The sequence below is a fragment of the Anabrus simplex genome, chromosome 2, assembly GCF_040414725.1.
Source record: "Anabrus simplex isolate iqAnaSimp1 chromosome 2, ASM4041472v1, whole genome shotgun sequence".
In the NCBI taxonomy this organism is placed as follows: domain Eukaryota; kingdom Metazoa; phylum Arthropoda; class Insecta; order Orthoptera; family Tettigoniidae; genus Anabrus; species Anabrus simplex.
Window position 1 is genome coordinate 1133850123 of NC_090266.1, and position 19291 is coordinate 1133869413.

General features: G+C 37.2%; 1 protein-coding gene across 1 annotated transcript in view; it reads left to right on the forward strand.

Moving 5' to 3' along the window:
• LOC136864739 (DEP domain-containing protein 1A) overlaps positions 1-18876 on the forward strand; it is a 157805-nt gene extending 138929 nt beyond the window's left edge. Inside the window, exon 12 of the mRNA XM_068226098.1 lies at positions 18491-18876. Within this exon, the coding sequence (XP_068082199.1) occupies positions 18491-18610 (120 nt within the window). The 3' untranslated portion in view covers positions 18611-18876. The remainder of the gene's footprint in view (positions 1-18490) is intronic.
• The last annotated feature ends 415 nt before the right edge of the window (positions 18877-19291 follow it).

Genomic DNA, 19291 nt, shown 5'->3' on the forward strand with positions numbered 1-19291 from the left:
ACTAGTAGGCATATAGACTTGCACTATTGTGGTAGGCATTGGCTTGGTGTGTATCTTGACAATAATAATTCTTTCAGTATGCTGGTCGTAGTAGCTTACCCGCTGCCCTATTTTCTTATTCATTATTAAACCAACTTCTGCATTTCCCCTGTTTGATTTTGTGTTGATAATCCTGTAGTCGCCTGACCAAAAATTCTGCTCTTCCTGCCAATGTACTTCACTTATACCAACTACATTTAACTTTAGTCTATCCATCTCCCTTTTCGGATTCTCTAACCGAGCACAACGATTCAAACTTTTGAGATTCCACGCTCCGACTCGCAAAATGTCAGTATCCATCTTCCTGATGATTGCCCCCTCTCGTGTAGTCCCCACCCGGAGATCCGACTGGGGGACTATTTTACCTCGGGAATATTTTACCGGGGAAGAAGCCATCATCAGCACATCATTCATACAAAGAGAGCTGCATGTCCTCGGGAGTTACTTACGGCTGTATTTTCCCATTGCTTTCAGCTGTGTAGCAGTGTCAACATGGCTAAGCCATGTTAAGTAATATTACAAGACCATATCAGTCAATCATCTAGAGACTGCCGCCCTTGTAACTTTCGAAAGGCTGCTGCTAAACCCCCCCCGTTTCGATGTACCCTTCGTTAGTCTGGTCTCTCGACAGATAACCATCCTATATGGTTGCACCTACGGCTTGGCTACCTGCTTCATTGGGGCACGCAAGCCTCCCCACCGCGGCAAGGTCGTGTGGTTCACAGCGGTTCTATCAATACTTTAAGCCTTATGGGAAGCATTCTTGCAGCTAGTGAATATAAAAAATAAAATACATACCACATTGTCATTCGCTCTAGAACTAGTAGGAAGTCATGACCTTAAGCTGGTAGGGCACCCCCCCAGTGTTTCTGTGGTAGCGATGGTAAGCACGTTCTTGATGGTCTTCCATTTTAGTCTTTTTGTTGTGTGACCTCAGTCACTTGGCCTCTGCTTCTGCTTGACTGATCCATATTTTGTTTGGAGCACCGCGTACAATTTTCCAAAGAGTTTCCACCATCATGCTGATGTGTTCAAACCAAGGGAGTCGCATCTCCCTAATTTTACCTTTGATAACTGTTTAATTAGAACAAGTCTTTCTAATCTGCAAGTTCCACCAACGGTCGAAAAGCAGGATGCCGAGAATTCTGTGTAAGCACTGCATTGACCAGCCCCAAATTAATTCCTGGGGAACTATAATTACATTTAAATTAAATGCTACATAGAATTCCAAATAAATGATGAACCAACAAGACAGTTCCATACTTAACCCGTTCGGTGGGCGATGCGGCGAGGTCCGCGGCTACAAGTCCCTTGCTCGGCAGGGAACGGGGATATATCCGCTGATTCGAATTGTTTTTTCTCTGTTGCCTGCTGCAGAGGTTTATTTCTTTTTCAGCAACGTATTCTGGATGAGTCTGCCCTCTGGTAGGAATTTTTTCAACTATGTTCTCCCAATACCAATGTGTCATCCACAAGTTGTAACATAAAGAACGCAGCTTATGTCCGAGCAAGAACGACCTAAAGCCTAATAGCTTCGCGCTGAAACTTTAGCTCATTGCCTAATCGTCTCTTGGATGTAATAATATTGCTGTAGAAGGGATTTCTAGGGATTATGATACTGAACAGACCTCTCTGATGACATTTTAGAACTGTGACCTGATTTATTATCACCGGTTGTGAGTTCTTCCTTCATGGCTGGAGTGTGTGTTTACCGCGAGTTACACAACATTTATTATCATATTCATCCGCAATACAGGCACAATTCATGATTTCCATCCAAACTGCAGAGACCAGGGTTCTATTCGATCCTTTTCTTAAATATTTTCCACTAAAATGTCTAAAAGGAATTACCAGCCCCCACCGTTAGAGGAAGATAATTTATGGGCCATGATAAACGAAATGTTGGAATTTAGTAGGTAGAATAGTGATCATAGTGAAGTAAGTTCTGCCGAAGGGGAATTCATAAGTGACAGGAACTTACCTAGAATAAGTACTGCAGCTGAACTAAATGTTCAGCAGTCGTGAAAGAGACAACACGTGTTCAATTCCAGTTCAAGTAGCAATCATGACAGTGACCGTGGTGACAATAATACTGATTACAATCCAACCAGTGCTAGTTCCTTGTCAACTTAAACTGAAAATGAACAAGGAAGGTCCCGCATTGATCCAAACTTCCATCGTGATGTAAAGGGAGAGTTTTAGGGAAAACAAAACTGAGCAAAATTATGAGCTGATGACACGGAAGAGATTTTTCTCACCAGGCTGAGTGTCCCTGCCGGTTGAGGCGCTGACCGGCCTTCTGACCCTAACTTGGCAGGTTTGATTCTGGCTCAGACCGGTGGTATTTTAAGGTGCTCAAATACGTCAGCCTCTTGTCAGTAGATTTATTGGCATGCAAAAGAACTCCTGCAGGACTAAATTTCGGCATCTCAGCGTCTCTGTAAACTGTAAAAGTAGTTAGTGGCATCTAAAGCCAATATTATTATTATTATTATTATTATTATTATTATTATTATTATTATTATTATTATTATTATTATTATTATTATTATTATATTTTCCTCCACAGCTTTTTACATATCTCTTACAATGAGGTGAATAATGGACAAATTCCTCTCAAAATGTACAAGATGAATCCAGTATCTGACCACCTGTTGGCAAAATTTTCGGAAGCTTATACCCCTGATGGCAAAGTGTCAATTGATGAGAATCATCCATACATACCAAGAAAACCATCGCGTTTTGGAATGGAATCATACAAATTATGTGAAGCCAAGACAGTTTATACAACATGATCTGTTTCCATGTGTATCATAATGAACAGCTGTAAAAGACATAACACTGTGAAGTTTGTAAATACAGTAAATATTACCTGTAGTGTAGTGTAATATAGTCCGTGTGTGTCACTTATGAATTGTAGGTATATAAACTTGATCCCTCACAAGCGTTAACCAACATAACAGAAAATTTTGTATTATAATTTATTCCATTGTAAATCTTTTATGTACATGTTAACTTTGTAAATCTACAATTTACATATACAGAAACATTTATTTCCAGGCAGATATTGTTAGTAAACTGGCTAAAATATTCAGGTAAAAGTTACTGTATAAACAAAAACCAGAGCTTTGCTATTAGGAAGAAGCAACCTCGATAGTGCAGTGTGAAAGCACATAGTACATTCTTGAACAAAGTATTGAAAAATTAAAATAATAGGATTTTTCAACAATTAAATACATTATATTCAAGTAAATATTTCTCTTAGGGCCCTTCAATAGTTCATTTTAGTCTAAGATTGTTTTTAATCAAGTAATCAAATATTTTCTTCAATCAGGGAAATCGCTCCCTGCCTGGGAGTGAGCTGGTATGTACCGAGCTCCCCGCTTAAGGAGATAAAGGAAACTACTAAATGAGGAATATATATTATATTGTGCACTTAACCTGTATGAAGACCAAGGAGTTGAAATATTGTGCAATGCACTTACAGCAAATTCTTGGGTGGTAAAGAAGGAAGGCCTCTCAACTTCCAGATGGAGGGACATGTTGAACATTATAGCAGTGGTTGTACCAGTAATGCACAGTCCACTTCAGATATGTCCATAAAACCCTTGCTTGTTTTGAGTTGTTGTTCTGCAGAACTATTAACAAACTAGCCATGTGACTCTTTGCCCTAGATGCATGGTAATGCCCTTCAAGTCAATAGACGAGAAGGTTATGGAGAGATCCTCTCTATGTCTCTGTGGCAGTTATCAATGAATTGAATTATGAAGCTGATAATCTTTTTGTTTTTCCTGTTAAAACAACAATCTCTACACATTATTACAATCATTCAAACAATGGCTGAAGCAGAAATTATTGACACTGCTGTTCAGTTTGAAATTTTGAGTGCACAACTAACAGAAATTGGCAAAGAAATTGAATCCTTTAAAAGCCTGTGATACCACGTATTGCAGATAAGTACCATCTTAGTAACATTAAAGTGACAGGTTTGTGAGGTAGTTTTGTGGGAATAATGTTTCAAAATCCCTGTTGATTAGTGAAAATATACAAACTAGAAATGATTTCCTAAATTGGATAGAAATGTGTAGGCTTGGAATGCCTGTTGTGAGTCCGATTGTTAAAGAAATGGTGAAATTCAGTACCTGTGTTTAGTGCAGATGACTTAAATGCTTGTTGCTCTTGTGATTTCTTTTTAATACTTCCTACTGCCTATCATCCTGCATGTGTATATACAGTAAACTCTCGATTAACCATGGCCCACTAGAAAATAACTTCAATATTAAAATATGTTTCAAGTGCTGCAACTTACACTTTTGACTATACATTACAACTGTAAAAGACTCATGAAGTTAATGACCTTGATTTTCCACAGTAAGTGTGACTTCAGTTTTGTAGTTCGATTGATCACCTACATTATACACTATTCATTGGTTTGTGTCTCTGCCACCAAGCAAGTTGGCTGTGCAGTTAGGGCTGCACAGCTGTGAGATAGTAGTTTCCCATTTTCACACCAGGCAAATGCTGGGCTGTTCCTTAATTAAGGCAATGGCTGCTTCCTTCCCACTCCTAGCACTTTCCTATCCCTTCGTGTTGATGCGACGTAAAGCAAATTGCAAAAAAATAAAATAAAAATATGTCACTGCCAAAAAGTGTCTGAAATATGTATAGGGTATAACAAAAAATAAAAATATACTGTGTGTGAAACAGTGATGCAAGATATCTGAAGCTACAAAAATTACATTTAAATATATTAGTTTGTCATAACATAAACGTATGAAGGTATCTCTTGGTGCAGAATCTGTAAAGGTTTATTGCCTCCTCAAAGTCACCGCTACTATCCAAAGCATATTAATGTTGCAATTTTGCATGGTAGCATCTGTATAACTTCATTAGTGGGTTATCTTGCTGTTTCCGGTTATCTTAGGTTCTTCCATCCTCCCCAGTTTCAGTGGATAATTGAGAGTCTACTGTAATACCACTTCTGTACTACTTGCCTTCAATATTTAAAGGAAAAGATATTTGAAGTTTTGAGCTTCAGTTGGAGTGAAGCTTCTATAAAATTAATCATTGTGTTGTATAACAGTTCATTTTTCATATTTCATTGCAGGAAAATGGCAAGATGTCTCCTAATTGACTGTTTTTTGGCCTTTAACCTACCCATTATACTGTCCATAAAAAACTTTTTTTCGTCATGTTTATTGGCCTTTAAGTATTCAAATACTTGACATAAAGGAAAAACTACGAACATTGAGAGAGGTGAGAAATGCAGTTCATGGTACTCTAGGAACTTGTAGTTCTTGCCTGTATGGACTTATCTTGGTATGAATATGGCTTGCAGTGTAGATGCTATTAACAAAATTGAACACTTGCTTGGTATATGGAGGCTTATTCAGAGTCACTTCAAATGGCAGCTTGCTTTTTCGGTAGAGGCCTATCCAGACTTCCTTTACTTCAGATCAGTCTGCTTTGTAGATTATTGTAGAAATTTATTCAGAAATACTCCTAAATAATAGGTTGTTGTTGTTGTTGTTGTTTATTTGTTTTTCATTGTCTGATCTTTAGGATTGACTCTTATCACTGTAGGGAATATTGTCTTTTTAAATCAGAGGTCTTTGATTGTTTGATTCAAACACAATATAAACATTCAGGTAGTTCAGATATAGAGTAGTATACTTTTATTTAGTATAGCATGTCACTTATGAGTATATTCATCTAATCAATTTATATATTATGCTGAGTGGTGAAAGAAAATACTGTAAATAGAGGTTTAAAACTGTAGTGAATTCATAGCAAGTTGAGATTTAATATAATTTTAATTTTTTTAAGGTATTTTTCTAATGGTCATTATTTTGTAATTTAATTGAACATTCTTGCAGAATCCTCATCTAATGCTATAGCAAAGGAAGCTGAAAATCTTTGTTTTCCCCTCATTAAAATTATTACAGTATCCATGAATTATTGTGAGTAGCATGGATTTATATTTGAATTTTCTCAGTTATTTTTTTAAAGAGGAAGGCCAATTTTATAATATGTTGGCAATTTAATTTTTAAAACAAAATTCAGTATACTGTACTATAAAACTAAGCTTCATTGAACTGGAGTATCCACATATCTTTAAACACCTAATAGTGTCCAAAGATAAGTTTTGTCTGGGAGGAGTAACACATGTATTTATGTTTGTGTCTTTGTGTTTTTCTATTTTCAAGCACCAGCTATATTCTGCCATCATTGCTGCAAGGGGAATTGCTTCTGTTCTTCCCACTTCCCACACATCAAGTGGCAGGCAGTAAACGAGAGCACTCCAGCTGAAGTGCACTGCAGTAGCCATGAACTTTAATGAATTAATTAATCGAGTAGGGGAGAAGAAAACCTAAGACAAACTGTATTATGGCCAGCGCTGGAAGTGCTCTCCATTAGGCTAAAGTCAAGCATTGTAGAATGAGATGATATTCTGGTTAACTCTCTGCAAATTGGACTCCAGTACTAACTACCCCACAAATAAGTCACAGGTCATTAAATTGGGAGAAAAAGCTGTCCACAAACCTACACTAATTATTCCATCTCATAAATCATTATGCCCTTTACTTATTTGTGCTGTTGCTTAATCTTGTAGGAAATATTCAAGTGTCCTTTCTTCTTCCCTAAGTAATGAGGAAAAATTAAGAATGAATTCAACGTACAAGTTCATATTAATGGTAGGTTGAAGTAAGTCGATCGTAGAATGTTGCCGGACCAAACACTAATTTTTGGGTTGTAGAGTTTTGTGAGTTCCTCATGTGCTCAGTACCAGATATTTTGTAAATTTACTCCTGTTATCGAATGAAGAAGTATTCGCAATAACATCTTCTTGGGTTTAAACTTTGTTCTTCGGTTACTTGGTAAAACTTGCATTTTCAGTTCTTTGATTGTCCTCTATGCAAAAGAGTATGAAATATTAACTTGTTACACGTTTCTCCAACAGGTTTTCTTGGGAATCGCTGTTGTCTTTCGTGAATTTCTTGAAGCTTTTCATATTCAGCCATTTTATTTACACTGGACCCGCAGTTTATTCGCAATTTATTTTATTCCCTCACACATTAGCAGTTGCTCACAGAAAGTTGATCATGAAATTCCCTTCTATCTCTTCCAGCTAGTGATGGCCAATGCTCTCGCTCAAAACTCTCGAGACTGATGTTATGGATCTCGAGACAGATTCTACTGTGCTGTAATCTGTGCAACGTCCCAGTAACTATGAGCATATACTTGATAGTATATCATAAGCAGTTATTGCGTGAAATAACGTTCTCATATGGAAACTTGTGTGCCGATAAATTTTGTCAAAAGCCTGGTAAAGTACTCATGTTCAACTATGAGCCACTTAATACCATTAACAAAAGAGAAAACAGAATTTCAGTACCTTAAAGGGTTCACGAGTTACTTGAGATGGACATCTTAGCTGAATAACCCTGCATAATTTGTGAATAACTGTAGATAGGATGTACACCCACCTGGATAGTAGAGGCGTATATTGTTCGAACTTGAGACGGGTGACCAACATGAAGTAAGATGTGCCCTGCTGCATATGCAACCTCCATTATGCACGAGTGGAACGTGTAATCTAAAATGCTCGAGTTCACTCCAATTAGTTCGACAGGGCATGCTGACTAGGGAGGATGACCTTGCTTGCTTTACTGACGTTGCAAACTACCTTTGTATGTGGTTCATCCAAATATGATAAGCCCTTGTTTACAAAGAGCAAAGGCCGGGAATTCGGAGGAATAAAGGGATGCTGGAATGGTTGAGTTAACCATTAGTTTTGAGCTAAAGTTCACCATGTCTCGTGAATCGACGGACAGCTTTATGGTTAAAATTCAAACGGTGAATATGAACTTACCAAGAGAGAGACCGGGCCAGAGATGTTCTCTGTGACAATTCCTCTTCAGCAATGATATGTGTTTTTAAGTGCTGGACCATCCCAGAAGTATTTCTGCTGATGTATTCTACTTCTTTTGAATAAACAATATGGCAGACTGTGCTTTGTGACATCTATTCAAAATAATCCCATGTCCACGACTTACGTTGCATTTCGGACATCATCTTAAAGTTGTTGTTTACAATTAGAAGACACAATTACACATTGTACAGTCATGTACCAAAGTACCTAATTATGATGCAAATAGTCGATAACATTGTAAGAAATTATTTCCTTCGTCACTATAATGTCGGTAAACACAAGCATTGGTCAAATGGATATTGAATGTGGGGTCTGATAAATTATGAGTGATAACAATGTACACCTACAGTAGCCATCAATTTCTGTGCAGTACATAGCCTGCTCATTTGTGTACTTACTGCTGCATGCAGTGCCAGAATGCATCTCCTTTATAACTATGTTATACTGTGTCAAAATAGATGTTGGTAGAAATGTGCGTCCTAGTCGCTTGTTGACATGTATTTATGGAATGAAGTAAGGCCCATGATTGGCTGTTCGCATACTCTGCACAAACAAGATTCACCTCAGTTTACCTGTAGGCCTACAACACACTGCTCACCACAATGCAGGAACAACGCTCGAGAAATCTCGACCTTGCCTCAGGCTGCCCATCACTACTTCCAACACATTTATGCTTTCGCCGGGCTGAGTGGCTCAGACGGTTGAGGCGCTGGCCTTCTGACCCCAACTTGTTAGGTTTGATCCTGGCTCAGTCCGGTGGTATTTGAAGGTGCTGAAATACATCGGCCTCGTGCCGGTAGATTTATTGGCACGTAAAAGGACTCCTGCGGGACTAAATTCTGGCACCTCGGCGTCTCCGAAAACCGTAAAAGTAGTTAGTGGGACATAAAGCGTATAATAAGTACATTTAATACAGTAATAAATAAGCACATCTTAAACACTTACAGATGGGAAAAAGAACCAGTAATGCTCATTCGTTCGGCAGGCGACATTCAAGATTTTGCTGCTCCATCCTTCCATTTCCTTTTCCACAAAACGTCCATAGGTACGGAACAAGAATTCTGTTTAATGTACAGAAAAGTTAAATCAAAATCCTCCTTGGCATCCACATACTTATACAGAAAGTTCATAGTTTTCATAATCCTCTACTTCAGTCTTGTCTGCACTCTGGATAACGGCCGTGATGATCTTGTTTCCATTTAGTTCTTCTTTTGTGTGCCGTCAACATCATTTTCAGAAAGCCACTAGTCAGTATCTTTGGTTTGAACATCAGGTTTCAAGGTTTGTCATTTCTCCCCAAGCCTCAGCAGTTGTGTAAATAGCATCCTCTTCCTTTGTCTCCTGTACAATGGATGTAACATATTTCCAGCAATATCTCCTCCTTAGCCATTTAATCACCCCTTGGTCCATCAGTTGGATAAGAACAGTGGTGTTGAGTGCAAGAAATTTTTTTCCTGCTTTTTTTTTTTAAGTTCCTATTCAGATTGATATGATGGCACGTTATCCAACACCTAAGGGGGATGTACAAGGAGTGGTTTTGCTTTCAAATCTTCAACTGCAGGCACAGGCTGCTCAAAGAACCATGATTTCTAAAGAATGCTGTTCATCCAGGCTTTTGTTTTATGGCAATAATAAACTGGCAGAGATGACAAATTAATATTTTTGAATGCCTTCGGTGTTTCGATTTGCCAGTTATAAAGAGCAATAATTCATGACTACCATTAGCATTGCTGCAAGTAGCAAAAGTCACCCTCTCCTTTGCAAGGTTTTCCCCCTTTTACAGTTATGTCATAATCCTTAAGAATTTTTTCCATTTGTGAAACAAATGTGTTTGAAGCTATGTCATCTTTTGATAGCTTCACACCTGAAATTGCCATGCTTCGAAGCCCGTGGTGTTTTTTTTTTTTTTTTTCACACAGTAAAATCATAATTTTCTTCTTCCAACATTTCATTCAAAATAAGTGTCTTTTCTTTGTTAATGGGGCCAGTTGAAGGAGTTCCATTTCCTCTTTCCTGTGAATACTACATCCAAAAAGCATGATCTAACCGTTCAGATTCAGACTTTATTCAAAATGTTACTATTTCTAAGTCCTTCTTCCTTACAAACCGTCATTGTATGAGTTTCTTGCTCTTTCTTCTTCTTCCTCCAATCTCAAATTGTAGTAATGCCCACATCAGCTTCATTTCAAATTTTTTGTAGGAAAACACCTTTGTCTTATCTTTCAAGCACTTATAACTTCTCTTATCAAATCAGCATAAAGTGTCTACGCTTTTTTATTTCCATAACGTGACGAATACGCAAACAGAAAGCAGTCTTGTACTGTAAAACTCAAATTGTTCATGTTGTCAAGAAATACTGCTTTAGTGGTGTACACACACACTCTCTCTCTCTCTCTCTCTCTCTCTCTCTCTCTCTCTCTCTCTCTCTCTCTCTCTCTCTCTCTCTCTCTCTCTCTCTCTCTCTCTCATCACCGGCTGACTGACTAAGTAATGTACTGTATGTAATGTGCTGACAAGTAGATTACAACGTGGTCAAAATGCTTGTGTGAGATACGTCTTTAGCGTACGGTACTATGGCCACGTAACTCCTTCATATAACCATCTATCTTGGCCCCGACTAGAAATCCGTCGCACTGTGCATTCCCTATGCCATCTCCATAAAATCCTTCATTCTTCACAACCATTTTACCTTACTTCATATTTCAAATACTTATCCTCTTATCACAGTCTTAACACCAGATCCATAGAACTGCCATCTATGATTAATCATTCACAGTGATTGCCTGCCATGAGTGGAACCTCCTTCCCGAAAATATCAGGGGGTTAAGCGCTATTCGCACTTTCAAGGAAGCACTTTGGAGACATTTTATGCACCAGTAAGGATCATCTGTAAACTTGATGCTGCTGCTTACAACCATTCTATTGTTATGGATGTCCTGGTAGAGAGTCTAAAATTCTTATCCGATTTGTATTTAAAATCAAATTTTATGTACTGCCTTTTTTTTACATGTAGTTTTAAGAATTTATCCCTTTTTTATATCTGATTTATTTAATCTTAATTTATTAATTTAATCTTAATTCATTTCATCTTAATGTAATCTCACCATTCTTGTATTATTTTTAATTTAATTTGTATTAGATCTAGTTATTGTAAGTAATACAATGCAATATATGTATATTTCAGTTCCTGGTTAGATGGAAAAGAAGGCCTGAAGGCCTTAATCTTGCCAGGTAAAATAAAACATTACTAAACTAAACTAAACTACAATATACATTTTTACGTTGCCGTATGTCTGGACGTGTTGCACGGTGTGGTTCTGTAGAAGGTTGAACCCTCGGAGGTAGGATTAACGGTCTTCTACTGTACTTCACTCCCGACGACTACACCTGATGTATAGCAACTGAACTGTTTGATCTCTTGTTTTTACACATATTTTCTCCAAGAACGTAGTTCACGTTAATAAACTTAGATCTTTTTCTGAATTACTATTGATAGATTTATTTACCCCATTTCAAGGATGCACAGTGAGATCAGTCGTGTTCAAAACTTCAAACCCGCAACAGGCTAATGATAAGGACTGAGGGAAAAGGAAACAAGAAAGGAGTTGTTTTACAGAATCAAAAGACATTGTGTGTATTAAATTTATCAATGTCTCGCTATACTTGTACAGTGAAACCTCTCTGTAATGGCTGGTTTGCACGTGGACAGTGTTTAGTACAATAGTAAGTGGTAAGTTACTACTTAACTCACGTAGGCTTGTTTAAACGTAAGACAGCGTTTAGTACAGTGGTACGTGGCAGTTTGTCACTCAAGCCACGTGTGTCGTCAACTAGATCAGAGATAAGATGGATGGCCATCAACAACGTGTAAAACTTGTTAATGACGTTATTCGCTGCGTGTCAGATAACATTTTAGAGAAAGTTGAGGATGAGGTGACCAAAGTTAGGAGAAAAAGAGAATGGGAGCGAAAATGGATTACCAGCAGGAATAATCTCGGGGCAAGTACAATTCTCTTTAAAGAATTAGCCGAGGAGGATCGACTGGAATATATGTTATCCTTGCGAATGCCAGAAGTAACATTTAATGAGTTACTGCATAAAGTTGAACCAGTGATACAAAAGACAGATACCATCATGCGTAGTGCATTATCAGCAAAGCTGAAACTGCATATCGTGGTGTAGACTACATGCTCGCGACGGGAAGCCTTCATCATTTCTTCAGAGTTTCCAAAGCCAGTATATCTTTAATAATTCCGGAAGTATATGAAGCTATATACATACTGCTCTGAAAGATTTCATACAGGTAAGGAAAAATACAATCACATATTGGTTACAGTATTATATTTAAGCAATTGTTTAGCAAAACGACTATTATCAAAGGTTTATTGCTTTTAAATTTCAGTGAATACACATCAAAAACCTATCACAATAATTAGTATTGTTTCAATTCTGCAGTGACTTAAAAGCTTCTGTCCATCTAGCCATTGTTCTCGGCAATTAGAATGAACGATCAAAAGAAAAAAGGAACTCACAACGATGATCAGCTCCGTAGCTTTACCCACAACTTATGAACTTGACTAAATTGCGCCTGTTCGCACTTGGTAAGTTGCAAGTACAGTGCTCCCCCACTACTCTGATGGGTGCGCGCGGAGCTGGTGAGAAGTCTACTTGAAAGGAAAAATAGACTGGATTCTATTCCACTTGACTAAATGGTTACTTAATCGTTTACTTACCACTTACCACTAAAGTCACAGTTCACACACTTCAAGTCACTTAAAATTAAGTTAAAAATTTACTTACTACTAAATTACTGTCTGCATGTAAACAGGCCATAACAGACACCATTGGGACTGGAAGAGATGTCTGCTAAAGACGGATGTCCACTTGAGAGAAGTTATGAGAAAATACTATTAGAATAAAAATAAATGAGGAATGCATAGTTGTATGAATGTAGCATAAACTTTTTCAAATTACTTTGAATACAGTACTACATTTGTGCAATGAGAAAGTAAATGCTCTGCTGCTACCATAACAGTATATGGAAGAGAAAAAACATTACATGGAAACCTGTGCAGTATTGAGCACACTGTACACCATACCATTCAGTAGTACACAAATTACAATTAACAATAATGTTGGAGTTTTTGAAACTTCAAATCAGACTGTACAGGATCTCTCATATAAACTGACTGTCCAAGAGGCGTTTTTATTTCTGATACGTAAGCTGCCGTATTGGAGGCGCGCGCATAGTTCATGACCTTGCAAGTAGCTTGCACGTGTTTGACCTCGCAAGTATCAGTTGCCAGTCTGAATCTCAGCTGTTAACATGGTGAGACAGATATCATTGCAACACCGTATTTTCATACGTAAAAGGTATTTTAAGTACGAGTCAGATCAACGGGTATGTAATGCATTTGTTCAGCAACTTCCTGGTGAAGTGCCACCTTCATAAGCACAGATTCACGTAACTTAATTGTAAATAAATTTAAAACTACTGGCTCAGTGCTCAGTAAAAAACATGCCCACGCGCAAACAGTTTTAACAGAGGAAAAGCTAGATGACATTGGTGCGAATCTTGAACGGTCTCCGAATAAATCACTAACAAAGTTAGTACATCAAGGTAGGGGTTTCTGCTAGAGGACCTGTGCTGCTCTGCAGCATTCATTATAAATAGGTCAAAGTGTCTTGATATGAAATTGCTCCATGCATTGCCCTGGTACTTTTTTGAAAAGTTTCTTTTAGGATTTATGAGCATTTTACCTGTTCATGTGTAAGTAATTTTTTCTGGGTTTTTTATAGTGACATTGATATTTTATAAACTTTTTGCACTTGTAAAATTATTTAATTTAAAGTTTTATTTATTTTTTTAACTTATTAAAGTTTTAAATTGTTTTGGGTGGAAGTCTGTCCTTGTTGCAGCTCATATTGTCTGCGAATTAGATGATCCTACGCGCGCGCCTCCAATACAGCAGCTTACGTATCGGAAATAAAAACGCCTCTTGGACAGTCTTAGTTTATATGAGAGACTCTGTACAGTCTGAGTCGAAGTTTCAAAAACTCCAACATTATTGTTTATTATAATTTGTGTAATAGTAAATGGTACGGACTGGACTACGGCAGGGAGATGGGCTCTCACCACTATTATTTAACTGTGCTCTAGAAATGGTAATGAGGGAATGGTTTAGAAAATGTCCCCCCAAAATAAAGATTGGCCGAAAAATCAAAACAAATTGCCTGGGTTTTGCTGACGATTTAGCATTACTAGCAGTGGACATAAAAGAAGCAAAAACCCAGATATCAGAACTTCAAAACATTGCAAATAAAATTGGCCTCAAAATATCATTTGAAAAAACAGAAATTATGCCCCAAAAACCAACACAGCTAAAAGAAGTCACCATAAATGGTAATAAAATCAAAATAGTAACTCAGTTTAAATATCTTGGAGAAGTAATAACACATAACTTAAATGAAAAAATCTCAATCCAAGTAAGAACAAATAGATTAGCTAAAGCACAAAAATTAACATGGGATATCTACAAAAAGAAATGTCTATCAATAAATACAAAAATAAAACACTACAACACAGTTATAAAACCGGAAGCTACATATGCAGCAGAAACACTCTTTTACCTGAATAAACAATCAAAGACTGACAGACTTCAGAAAATTGAAAGGAGGATTGGAAGAACCTGTATCAACAAAAAATATCAGAAAGATGGACAGTGGCGGTTAATACCTAACAAAGTCGTGTACAAAGAGCTAGAACCCATTACAGATACTATGCGTAAGAGGAGACTGGGATTCTTTGGACATATCATGAGGATGCAGGACTCGAGACTTCTGAAACAACTAGTACAACACAATCTCGTCTCAAAAAATACCACAACAGGATGTAAATGGATCAGAGAAGTAAGAGAGGATCTGAAGGAAATAGGCCTTACAACAGAAGACACCAAAAATAAGATAAAATTGAATACAAAACTCAAGAATACAAACCTCCGCTTTACCCTTACACAAAACAAACCAACAACACGCACATTTTCAACTGAGGAAAGGGCACGAAGATCGGAGCGTCTAAAGAAGTACTGGGAGGACCGCAAAGCCCGAACAATCCCTTCAAAGAGACCTGAACGACGGACTGACTAAAGTGATCCTATGTGGTCATAAAAGAAGAAGAAGAAGAAGAAGAAGTAAATGGTATGTGTTTACGCATTGCACAGTAGATATGATGTACATGATCCCAACTGTCATTGGGGCTGTCACCAATTAGGCTAGTGAATCCAAGAACAAAACCTCACACATTGGGGGAACTGAAAGAAAACATTACAAATGAAATCAGAAACAGTACAGTGGCAGAACTTGCTCATGTCAGCCAGAATGTGGTTACCAGATACAATGCCTGTATAACCCAGGAAGGACGACACTTCTGGCATCTTTTATAAGGTAAGATTTCATATAAAATAGTATACACACTTAAAGCAGCGCGGCCCCTGCGACGTAAGTTTGCCTGAGAGAACTGCCTTGGAGCAGATTACAAACGCCGTGCGTTCGGTCTTAATTTATATGAGAGATCCTGTATATGCAACAGTCTAACACTTTAAAAAGTCCCAACGTTCATTTGGTTTGTACATATCAGTTTAGCAGTGATACTTTCACTATTTACCCATTAAGTCTTCTGACATGTTTACACACTTTTCATTTTTCTGGACACTATAGAATTATTTTTGTCACTTAGCTAAGCCCTGAACCTCGCAGTGTGATTATTGAGGCCTGGATGTTGATGACGTAAAGAATATTAAAAAGTTATCTTAAAATGAATATTTAAGACCTCTCAGAAAGTAATGGCCTCGACACACTCTTACAAAGCACATCATATGGGACTCTAATACTGAATTACGGTATATGTTCTTTTAATTCACCTTAGTCCGAGTTAAACTGAGCTGTCAGATTGTCGAAAGTGAAGAATCTACGATTATCTGCCAGCAAGTTTTTTAATACCTTAAAAAGCTGCATTCTGCATCAGCTGGTGTGGCTGGAGCATACTTGAAGTGGGATCATTGGCTGTTAAATACTCCACAGTCCCATTCATGCAGTAGTTTTTACCACAGAATATATCTGAGATTTGACCCTAAGTTTCATATCCATTATTTTTTTGCAGCACTTCTTTCAGTTTAAATGCAATAGCTGTAGCAATTTTATGATGAGTGTTATCACCAGATTCCAACTGTTCAATTATTGCAATGGAATCTACCACTGCCTGACCCCCTATTTCCCTCCCCCCAGTGATCTGATAGTATCATAAGTTAAGAGCTTCATGTTCTCTCCGTATTGACATGTAATCAGGAGAATTGGTATGAGGTTATCCACCTTTCAATACACTATAAGTAAAATGACTAAATCATTAGATCATTTCACTAAATGATCTAAAATCTCTTTATCATTTTACTTATAGTGTAAATGTGGATAACCTCATACCTATTCTTGTGATCTGATAGTTGTCAACAATAATGCAAAGTACTGCAGTCCCTTATGACCTATACCTATCAAGGGCCTCATAAAACTATCATTAGGGGCTTATGACCTAGATGTTAGTTCCCTTTAAACAAGCATCATCATCATCATCAAACTATCATTAACATAATCCACTCTCCTAAATTTTTTAATAAGAAAGTAGGAGAGTGGTAATTTGATGAGTGTTCTATAGAAGTTCCTTGTGTGGTTTCCTTGAAATTTCGTTCAATTTTGCCAGTCTGTTTTGATCATGAATGATGATTTTTGAGGTTTGTTTATGGATTTTTATGGGATCATGCCAGTTTAGTGCAGTATCGTGGGAATTCCAGTTTTCTATACTTTTATGCCCTCGTTGCAGGTTTCATTCTACCATCTATGTTTGCATTTCCTGAGGGTTTACCAGTGTTTTGGGAACCTTTCAAGAGTATGTCATATTTCTAATCAGTTGGAAGGATTTTGATTGGGGATGTTGCCAAGGAAAGTATTGGAGTTTTGTTTAAGAAATTCTAGATCGATTCATGTGTTTTGGATTATTCTGGGTGTGGGTCTGTTGGATTGAAACGTTCACTGTAATTAGAGATAGGTCAGTGACTCCTTTTTTGATTTTAACTTTCATATTTTCTTTTTTGGTTTTTCTTGGAAATGGCCACGTGGTTAATTTGAAATAATCCTGTGTTTTTTTTTCTGGTGTGAAAGTGCTAGGAAATGGGTCGACATAAATTTTCGATGAAAGGTTTTGCAGAAGCTGATTAATCTTCCTCCATTTTTATTGATTCTTTTGCGAGTAGGGTAAAGTCCTACAGTAGTTCTGAATTTATTTTCTTGGCCAGTTTGCGCATTGAAGTCTCCTAGTAGATCCCAGAAGGAAATATAAAGTTCAGCACTGAGTTAGTAATATTCTTTTGAATACAAACCTGGTGCTGAGTTATGATTTGTTAACGAGTGAGATTGCTGGTTAGCCTTTATAAACTCTATAACTTCTGATTCAAAGTGTACTTTGTTTCTTCGAGTGCTAATATCTGGATGTTGAATTTGTCTAATGTGTCTGTTCATTTTCTAGCTTGCCAATCTTGAGAAGTGTATTGATGTTTAATGTGCCAATTAAATATTTGTATTTTGGATGAAGAAAGGAAGCACTAATTCATTCCTGCATTATATTCTCACTTCTCCAGAATCCGAGGACCAAGGTAGCCTAGTGGGGCCTGGGGTAGTTGCATTGTTCACTAAAATTTCTACAATGCTAGTAAATTGGAGATAATTGAGAAATTGATCTTAGTCAACCTCAGTGTTACAACTAAGATATTGAGCCTTAGGGGTTACCTGAAGGTGTTTTCTGGCTGTTCTTTCATGGCTTTTCTATGAACCAACCCTTCTCCTTTAAACACGCTTTGGACTGGCAGCACAACTATTGAAATGCTCATTCCACCCAATAGTTACTACAGGCAGAGTTTTTTTACTGTTGTTGTTATTATTATTATTATTATTATTATTATTATTATTATTATTACTTAAATACAGCATGTGCTTAAATATTTCAAATACTAGCTTTCATTCTTTATCTCTTTATTCTTTGATTGCATTCATCGAATGAAAACATTTGGAACGGATTAAAGTTTCACAACCACACAGGGCAATGTGTTTGTCAACATAAACCGTACCTGCTGCATTACTATGTTTACAAGTCTGTACTAATGTAAACCTACTGTTATTGCACTATCTGCCCTAAACTTTCATGTTTGCCCTGTATGTGTTCAGATGACATTTGAGCTTGGTATAACTGCTCTACACTCTCCTTTCAGTGGGAGCTCAGAAAGAATGCCTGCTTTATAAAGCTCCTTTTGCCCAACTCACTCTTAGTGGTCAAGATACAACTTGCAGAACATTATCTTTAAATCTGCTCGAACACTCAGCATGTTCTTTTCTTGATGATGTGATTGTTAATGAATTTGTATGACTCAGTTTTTCTTTTCCTGACAGATTATTATTTATATGTTTTTTCTTTTCCAGTTCAAGGAATCATATCCAGATATATACCAAAGACGTTTTCCACCTCCAAAACAAGATGAAAAGCGACGTGGTTTTCTGCATTTTCCTTCTCTCTCCCGGTTGAAGAGCCTCCGTGTTTAATTATGATGTAATGAACTGTTGTTTAGGTTCTTATGTAGTATTGCATGCGCATGCATGCGGTTTCTTTATATGTTATTTTTAATGCAATTTATTTTATTACACTGTTAGCTTGATTAGTCAACTGAATAATTTTTATAATTTATTTATAAAATTGAAGTGAAATAAATGTATTTCTATTTGTTGTCCATATTTTGTCTAGTGCTGATGGGGCTCATAATCACATTGTTTTGTCCCTTAAAACCTCATTCATCTCTACCACCTGATAGTTGTGCCATTTGTGAATGTTGTGATTCTTCATACCGTATATTTCAGAGTTATATTTTAATCAGACATGCAATTTCCTGCTATTAAATGGAATTTCTTGTGAATCTTGTGTTATTACATTAATACCGGTTTTTGGTTTCAAATCCCACATCGCACTCATAAGATCTTAAACATCATTCTCAAATAAATGTTTTAAAAATTCTCACATTTTTTCATGCTCCTTGTGCATAAATGGTTGGTGGCTACATATGTGGACACATACGGGAGAACAGTACGAAGTCGGACGGCGAATTTTGATTTGAGTTTTACATATTCTTGAAGGTCCTTTTAAGCTGAAACAGATAGTGGGAGTCTAATTTTTCACTGGTCCTTTGTAAGGGGGCATTTGGGAGCTCCAAGTTGGTGGTTCGCGCCTGA